The sequence below is a fragment of the Piliocolobus tephrosceles genome, chromosome 7 (genome assembly GCF_002776525.5).
Source record: "Piliocolobus tephrosceles isolate RC106 chromosome 7, ASM277652v3, whole genome shotgun sequence".
Lineage (NCBI taxonomy): Eukaryota > Metazoa > Chordata > Mammalia > Primates > Cercopithecidae > Piliocolobus > Piliocolobus tephrosceles.
In genome coordinates, this window is record NC_045440.1 from 82,776,435 (window position 1) to 82,785,742 (window position 9,308).

The 9,308-nt window shown below is 43.5% G+C and overlaps 1 protein-coding gene across 2 annotated transcripts in view; it reads right to left on the reverse strand.

Moving 5' to 3' along the window:
- The window catches only part of SNX16 (sorting nexin 16), a 42,797-nt gene extending 39,207 nt beyond the window's left edge, over nucleotides 1-3,590 (reverse strand). Inside the window, exons 1-3 of one of the 2 annotated variants that reach the window (XM_023227815.1) lie at nucleotides 3,407-3,590; nucleotides 1,127-1,370; nucleotides 900-1,039 (exon numbers count right to left, since the gene is read on the reverse strand). In XM_023227815.1, coding sequence (XP_023083583.1) covers nucleotides 900-1,039; nucleotides 1,127-1,274 — 288 coding nt within the window. In that variant the 5' untranslated portion in view covers nucleotides 1,275-1,370; nucleotides 3,407-3,590. Of the gene's footprint in view, nucleotides 1-899; nucleotides 1,371-3,406 lie in introns of both variants that reach the window. The other variant, XM_023227814.2, reaches the window with a different exon arrangement.
- Nucleotides 3,591-9,308: the final 5,718 nt, after the last annotated feature.

Below are 9,308 nucleotides of genomic sequence, written 5' to 3' on the forward strand. Positions count from 1 at the left end.
TTTGTAACCTTGGAGTAGGCAAAGATTTCAAAAAGTGATAGCCATTAAAAAAATTAACAAATCAAACCAAATTAAAATTAAGAACTTTTGTTTATCAAAGGTATTATCAAGGAATTGAAAAGGCAAGCCAGAGTGAGAAGGATAGTCACAATACATTATCTGAAAAAAAATATCCAAAATGCGTAGAAAACTACAAATCATAAGGGAGACTTCGCAAAAGAAAAATGAACAAAAATCATGCACAGATATTTCACGAGCGAATATCCAAACAGCCAAAAAAATTTTTTTAAATCCAATTTAATTAATAATTAAGAAAATTCAAAAACCACAACCAATTACTCTATACCCATGAGAACAGCTGAAATGATAAAAATGTTAAAATATCACATGTGAGGAAGCTATGGATCAACTGAAACTCTTATATCCTGCTTTTAGGAGTATAAATCAGTACACAACCTTGAAACACTGTTCATCAATATCTTTTAAAGCTGGGCATGTAATTTGGCAATGCTAAAGAAAAGAGACCAGATGCAAAAAGAGTATGTAACTCCATTTAGATAAAGTACAAGAATAGGCAAAATTAACCTAGTCTATACAAAAGTATCGGGTGAATGGGTCCTGACTGGCAGAGAACCCAGAGCATTTAAGATTCTAGTAACGTCCTTTTCCTTGATTTATGTGCTATTAATAGTTACATAGGTGTGTCTGGTTTGTGAAAATTTATTAAAGTAAAGCAAAAGTTTACAACAACATGATAGAATTCAGTGGTGTAAAAACCATTAGAATTTCATATTCAAGAAATTATAAGTACAGGTTTACATTAATTTAACACTGGTTTAAACACACAGATTAGCCAATCTGTCACTTTGTACTGGTACACAGCAGAAGTCAATACTTACAGTAAATTTAGCTCTTTCTTCCATCACTTCATAACCCAGTATAGTAGGTGTAGATGGCCTATCTTCCCAAATCACTCTTTCCGGATTTTGCTCTTCAGTTTCTCTTGGTCTAGTAGAATACTCAATGGAAGAAGCTGTACCTGTAAATTTAGTCCTAATGAGGGGACTGCTACAGACAGGTGAAGTATTATCCATTTGATCAGGAACACTTGTCTGTTTAAAATTACCCATATTGGCGTCTTCTAACTGGCCTTTAGAAGAGTTTGAGCTTGTTGAGACACTGCCAAAAGAAGAACTTCTTTGATTTCTGTTGGTCGTAAAACTGGAAGCAGAGTTTCCTATGGGCATAGGAACTGGGACATAAGGAGTTGCCATCTTCTCTTGGCTTTTGCAACAAGCTTACACACTGTTGAGTCCACTTAGAGAACAACTAATATGCAATTCATTATTTTCTTCTTAGGAATTCACTATCTAAAAATGAAAAGGACATATTAAAAGATTAGTCTTTAATCTGCAGCAGGATCCAAAAGAAAAATGTTCTTTTCAATTTTATGACACTCTATTTTATTTGGAATGAAAACATACCTCAAACCCCTTCTTTTAATTCCAGTTGTCTTTAAGGACTCCTATTTACAAGGTAGAGAGAGCAAAACTGCTTCACACTCTTTTTTCTTGACCCCATGTTACATGTTATCCCTTTTCCCCCTACTTTATTCCCCTGTGAAGTATTTCTGTAATGTTCATTTTAACCTGATTTCATCATCTCCATCTGGTAGGAGAAAGATTGGTAAAGACCCTTCTGAAGCTTTATTCCATACTTATCATCCTGACAGTATTACATTTCAGTACAAGAGAGAAAAAGAGAAGAAAAGGAGGAAAACTATTCACATTACCTCTGGATTTAATCATAAAGGGAGGAAATATATTCACATTATCTTTCAATTTAATTAGTGAAACTACAAAAACTTACACAGAGTAGTAACAATGAACCAGACGCTTACATGCTACATAGTATAATTTTATAGAACCCAGGACTAAAAATACACTTAGTCAAGTTACTAAAATAAAACCCAGTGAACATTAAACTTATATGCAACAAAATTAAATAGTGAAAAGTGTAACCGTTCTTCACAGCTTACAGGTCATCACTAATGCTGCTCTGCGATAAACTGAAGGTATTTAAATCTTTATAACTTACACTCAAGGATCTGTTATCAAAAGGACTAGTATATCTTGTGTCAAAATAGTATCATAACACAAAGAAGAAATGGTTTGCTATTACGTTGTTAAATAATAAACTCATAAGAAACTGTAATAACTACAGACGAACAAAATGACAAGACTACACACAACAATAAATGCCCAACTTTTCATACGAAACTCTACTAGTGGGAAAGGTAAGAAATGAGTCGCCTGGACTTGGAAAGATGCTGAAATAAGATTTTTAACTCTGGGCCGGGCGCGGTGGCTCACGCCTGTAATCCCAGCACTTTGGGAGGCCGAGGCGGGTGGATCACCTGAGGTCAGGAGTTCTTGGCTAGCCTGGACAACATGGTGAAACCCCGGCTCTACTGAAAATACAAAAATTAGCTGGGCGTGGTGGCGCGCACCCTAACCCCAGCTACTCGGGAGGCTGAGGCAGGAGAATGGCTTGAACCCGGGAGGTGGAGGTTGCGGTGAGCCGAGATCGTGCCACTGCACTCCAGCCTGGGCTACAAGAGCGAAACTCCATCTCAGAAAAAAAAAAAAAAAAAAAAAAAGATTTTTAACTCAAGTGACTCTCGGTAACCTTTCCCCATTATCAAAGATTTATGAAACTTCAGCTGCTGATTCACCGCTCCTCAGTTCCACCTGACGGCCTCCCCAAAAATAAGTTAAGTCTGAAATCTCAACCTTCTGAAGGTCCGAGGGATCGACCTGGCCTTTGCCACTCTTCTACCTGAGGCCGCCTGGCTGGGGGAGGTCGCATATCAATACAACCACTGACGTCTGAAGATGTGAGCGCTACCCAAGCGTTGAAAACAAAACAAAACAAAACAAAAAACGTGCTGTGCTCATTAGCAGCGTCTTCGCCTCTGCCCTGGTGCGGAGTTGCTCCCAGGACGACCAGTTCAGTCTCACTCTGGAAAATCTCAGGTGAGGTGGCCCGACTCTGAGCAACCCCGTGGGCGGGAGGAAAGAGGCAAATACCCGGCACAATTCGACCCTCGGAAGGTAAGGCCGGGGTCCGCGCCGGCCACGGGTCTTCCACACTGCAGGCGGCGAGACCCGCCGCTCCCCGGGCTCCCAGACTCTCCCGCCTCCGCTGCCCGGTGCGCGCCCAGTGCCTCCCAGACGCACAGTGGGGTCGGCGGTGGCCTGAAGGTGGCTGGGCTTCCTGCGGCGCCTCTCCACTCTCCCGCGGAGCCTCTCGCCGCCCGCCAGACATCGAGGTTGCAGGTGTCTGTCACCCGTACGAGAACCCGGGACAGCGACCGCCTGTCCTGAGGTAACGACCCAGTCCTTACCTCAGCCCACTCCGCGATCCCGAACGAGCGCGCTTCCCGGTGACGGTTAAACCGGACTCTCCTCAACCGCAGCTTTTCACCTCCTCCCTCAGCAGCGAGAAGCCTCACGTGACACCCCCGCCCCAAAAGCAGCTGCTCCCCGCCTCAGCCTGTCTCTGCCCGGCTGCGGGGCCTGAGATCCCTCCCGTGAGGAAGGAGGGGCCGAACTTGGGACATCTCTGCCGGAAGTGATGTCACGCAAAGGGTGCCCGCCTACCGGAGGCGCGACTGGAGTTGTCCGGCCCGGCGCTCAGGTAGCGAAGATAAACGTAATCTTTTGGCAGGAAGTCGACATTCTTTGCACTACCTTAACTTTTCCAACCGAACTTCTGAGAAATGGAGGCTACAATACCTAGTTTGCCAAACAGGAGATTAGAAGACTACAATTCCCAGAAGGAACTAGGAGCAACATTGGTCCGCGCTCATACTTTGCATCATGGGACTTGTAGTCATCACCCGCTTGCGCTGGTTCTAACAGGTTATAGATTGTTTTCTAGAATTAGCAGCGCTTTAAGGGATGACAATGGATTAGAAGAGTGGGAAGATAGAACACTGCTTAGTAGCTGATCCGTTCTACATAATTCAAAAGTCCTCATTGGCAGAGAACCCCTGAAATTCTGTAGTGTCTTTTTACTACCTGGTGAGCAATTTGATCCCGATGATGGAATATTGGCCTTGTTAGACATGCGCTTCTGAAGACCTATGAAGTCGGGAAAGCCGAGCTTTTTGATAGGCAGATTCCAAGATTCAGACCGGTCTACAGGTATTTTCATCATTAGAATCAGATAATGTGGTTGAAAAATCATTCCATGATTTCTGAGGCGTTGGTGTAGTCCCAGTGTTACCCATGGAGGGTCATGACTACAAGTCGTCCAGGTTCTTAGTGTTCTGAACAAAGAATTGGACAAAACGCACAAAGAAAGCAAGGAAAGAATGAAGCAAGGAAAGCAGAGATTTATTGAAATGACAGTACATACACTCTACAGAGTGGGAGTGGCCTCCAGCAAGTGGCTCAAGAGCCCTGGTTACAGGATTTTCTGGAGTTTAAATATCCTCTAGAGATTTCCCATTGGTTACTTGGTTCACACCCTCTGTAAATTAAGGAGTAGCCTGCAACCAATCAGAGGCAAAAGTTACAAAGTTATTCTCCTATGCAAATGAAGACTAGGCCCAGATACCAAGGGCCTAGAAGGTTAGGCAGGGGGTTGCAAAGGGAATTGCCTCTGGTCCTTTTGTTACTTGAGCTTGGAAAGTTGGAGTTTTCCTTTTGATTTAGTTCTAGAAAGTCAGCATGAATGGGCCTTAGGTTCCCTGCCTCCAGACCCTATTCTACTGCCCGACTAAGAGCGGGAAAATGTGATAGTGGTCATTTTGAAATGAAGGTTGGAAAATAGTCTGGTTTGTGACATGATGATGGTTCTGGTTTGAGAGATTCTGCCCTTTCAGTGTGAATGAAATAAAAATAGAATTCTATAGAAACAATGTTAGGTAGGAGAATATGGTCTGGAGGCAGGGGACCTAAGGCTGATTCATACTGACTATCAGATATCAGAGGCGACTACATTTTCAACCCTTCCTTTTCCTGCGTGGCAGTCGCTGCCTGGCAGTTGCAACCCTCCTTTCTTCCAGCGGCAGTTGAAAAATGAAAGTACCTCTAAGAGGTCCCCTCCCACAACCAATCAGACTGGTTGAGGGCCTACTTTTCACTCTGATTGGTCTCCTTCCACAACCAATCCGATTGGGCGTGGACCAATGGAACATCTCTAGAGGGTATTTAAGCCCCAGAAAATTCTGTAGCTGATGCTCTTGAACCACTTGCTTAAGCCTGTTCTCCCTCTGTGGAGTATACTTTCCTTTAAAATAAATCTCTGTTTTTCTTGCCTTGTTTGTGTGTTCTGTCCAATTCTTTGTTCAAAACACCAAGAACCTGGACAACTACCCTCAACTGGTAACATATTTTGGCGAGCCAGCCAGGAGGTAAGCCCAAAGTTTGGGATTTGTTTTTTTCTTTTTCCTTTTTCTCTCTCTCTCTTTTCCTTTCCAAGTTGGGACCCTTGATGGACAGAGCCTAAGCATGGAGGCAACTGCAGGTTTCTGGCCAGGGCCACTCTCTGGTGAAACTAAAAGGTCTATGTGGAAGCACCTGACTACCACCACCTGCTTCAGATGAGGAACCTGAGTCCTTTTCTTTTTGTCTTTCAGTGACTGTTTCTTAGTAGCCCCTTGGTAATTGAAGGCAACCGGGGCCACTCTCTGGTGTTAACTGAAGGCCCAGGAGTGAATGGGGATAGCTGCCTTGCCCAGAAGGTGGAAGGACTCTTTTCTGTCTTTTCCAGTTATAGTCCCTGATGCCTGTGAGTGATGCAATTGGCAGTGGCAGCCTGTCCAGGGAAAATTCACACACGTTTCGGGTGACTTAAGCCTTCTTTCCTTATGTTAAATTCTTCCCTTCCCCTACTCAACTGGCTAAGGATAAGTCACAGGGTTTGGGCATATTTGTGGTCTGTGTAACTCATGGAAGGGATTCATGAAAGGGAATCTATGTACAATTTAATCTTGTCCAAATTTAGAAAGTTAAAGAATTATTTTAAGTGGGATAGGAAAAAAATCCAAAGGTTTGTCTGAAAGTTAATTCTAGAAGTAGAGACCTACATCCAGGGGCAAGAGGGAAAGCTCATAGTGGGTCATCAGTGGTGATCGGAATGGGTCCCTGGCACCCATCTAAGGTCAGAGATGTCTGATGGACTAAGAGGAGTCCCTGGCACTAGAGGATTGACAGCTCATGCTCCCACCAAGGGGCTCAGTTACGCAAAACTCTAGCAGTATGAAAGGAGGAATTAGATGAAGACTGAAGGGGCCTAGAGTCTTCCTCACTGCCCCTGTCCAGGAACATCATAATTACTATTGCAGAGCCCTGGGTAACCAGATGTCATGGGCACCCAAATTCAGTATTTTTTCCCCCCATACAGGGGAGAATTACTCTTTCCTTACTGCTTATGCAGGAAAACTTTCCTCCCAGTCCAAGAGTGTTATGGGAACAGAAGGAAAGCCACAAATGAGATTCTCTACTCCTCCTTTGTCAATTTGAGAAACAAATCTTCCAACAGAAATCTTTAGTAGTTCCAAGCTGCCCCATCCATCTGTTGGGAAGAGATATTATCATTAAAATAGGGGTACTAATACAATTTAAGCATCACCCAGTAAAATTGCTAATAGTAAAAAATACAGACAATATCCCAGACCACATTAATAAACAGGTTAACCTGCTAGCATGGTATGCTGGGAAACCAGGTGTATTAGTCCATTTTCACACTGCTGATAAGGACAAACCTGAGACTGGACAATTTACAAAAGAAATACATTTAATGAACTTGCAGTTTCACATAGCTGGGAAGGCCTCCAATCATGGTGGAAGGCAAGGAGGAGCAAGTCACATCCTACGTGGATGGTAGCAGGCAAAGAGAGAGGTTGTGCAGGGAAACTTCCCCTTATAAAACTTTCAGATCTCGTGAGACTTGTTCATGATCATGAGAACAGCATGGGAAAAACTTACCCCTATGATTCAATTACCTCCCACTGGGTGTCTCCTATAACATGTGGGAATTCAAGATGAGATTTGGGTGGAGACACAGCCAAACCATATCACCAGGGAAAGCTAAAACAGCAGTGCCAGTCAAAATACCCATTTAAAGACCTCAGCTATTTCCTCAATTGAAAACAATGCCCAATTAAGCTGGAAGCAAGAAAAGGCCTAACATTCATAGTTGAGATATTACTTACCCATGGGCTCTAAAAACCCTGCAATTCTCTCTTAAAAACCCCCATCCTAACCATTCCAAAGCCCTTGAGGGAATACCTGCTAGTACAGGATTTCAGAATAGTTTGTGAGACTGTTATCTCTGTCCACCCATTGGTGGTAGATCCATATACCCTCCTGGCTCAGGTGCCAGGGGATGCAAAACGTTTCTCCTAGACCTAAAAGATACTTTCATCTCTATTCCTCTGGCCCCAGAATCCCAATACCTTTTTGCCTTTGAATGGGAAAATCCTAATACCAGAAAAAAAACAATGCACTTGGATAGTGTTCCCTCAGGGCTTTCGGCTTAGCCCTGATTTCTTAGCCTGATCTGTGGAGAGGGATCTGAGGGATCTGCAATTGGAGAACAGGAGTATATTCCAGTATGTGGATGAACTTATTGTGTATAGCCCAACCCAGAAGGCTTCTGACCAAAATACTGTAAAAACCTTGCATTTCCTGACTGACAGAGGATATGAAGTGTCCAAAAAGAAGGCTCAGATTACCTTCCAATGGGTCCAATATTTAGGGTATGTCTTAACACCGGGAACCCAGCAAATATCCCCAGAATGAGTGTAAGCCATATGTGGTTCCCCCACTACCACCAAGCAGCAGCTTTGTTCTTTCTGGGAAATGGCTGGGTTTTGCAGAATACTGGTACCAAATTTTGGGCTTGTAGCAAAGCTCGTATATGAAGCAAAAAGGAGGCCTGAAAATGAGCTGATGGAATCAACCCCAGAAATGAGAAGCCTTCATCAAGCTAAAACAGGCCCTTACCCAGGCTCCTGCTCTTGGCATCCCAGACATAACTAAGCCCTTCTCCTTGTATGTAGCTGAGAAGGGCATAGCTGTGGGAGTGCTAGCCTAGAAATTAGAATCAGAACCCAGACCAACTGCCTGCTTTTCAAGGAAGTTGGATGGAGTAGCCTTGAGATGGCCAAGTTTCCTGCAGGCAATAGCCACTGCTGTATTTGTGGAGGAAGCCACTAAAAACACCCTGGGTCAACCACTGGACGTTCTAACCCACCATCAGGTAAAGCCAGTCTTAAAGATAAAAGGACACATGTGGATGATGGAGGAAAGGTTAAACATACAGGCCATGCTCCTAGACAATCCAGATGTAACCCTTAAAACCTGTAACACCTTGAATCCATCTTCATTGCTACTCACAGGCCGAATAACTGATCATACCTGTGAGCAGGTCATTGTACACACATATATTAACTGGCCTTATTTAAAAGATTAGCCTCTCCCAGATTCTGAGGATAACTGGTTCACAGATGGCAGTAGCTTTGTGTCAAATGGGGAGCACTGAGCTGGATATGCAATAGTAAATCACAACACCGTTATTGAAGCAGTCACTGCCCCCTGGCACATCAGCACAAAATACTAAAATCATTGTTCTTACCTGAGCATTAATGTTGGTACAAACAAAAAAGCTTAACATATATACAGATTCTAAATATGCATTCCTTATGTTTCATGCTCATGCTACAATCTGGAAAGAAAGGGGACTACTAAATAGCAAATACTCTCCAATAAAGCATGGGCCTGAAATTCCTCAGCTATTGGAAGCAATACACCTGTCAGAGGCTGTAGCTATAATCCACTGTAGGGGCGTCAAAGGGACTTACTTCCTATAGCACAAGGGAACAGAAGGGCTGATAGAGAAGCCAAAGCCGCATCCCTCAGGGTGCAATCCCAACAAATCCTAGCACTGCTTCCTTTCTATGATTCCCCAATGGATCCTGAATACACACTACAGGAAGAAAAGTTAATAAAGGAACAAGGGGGACAAAAATAAGAATCCTAGTGGTATATGGAATCAAACTAAATCTCCCTCAAACAGCCCAATGGAGATGCCACCCTGACCATGGTTAACAGGCTCTTCATTGGGCCTAACTTAGATTCAGTGGTTAAGCAGGTCTATCAAGCCTGCTCACTGTGTGAACTTAACAGTCCAGGAAACAAAATGCTTCCTCTAATAGAATCAGTCCTGAGGAGAGGAACTTACCCAGGGGAAGAGTGTCAATTAGACTTCACCCAAATGCCCACTTGTAGAGGATA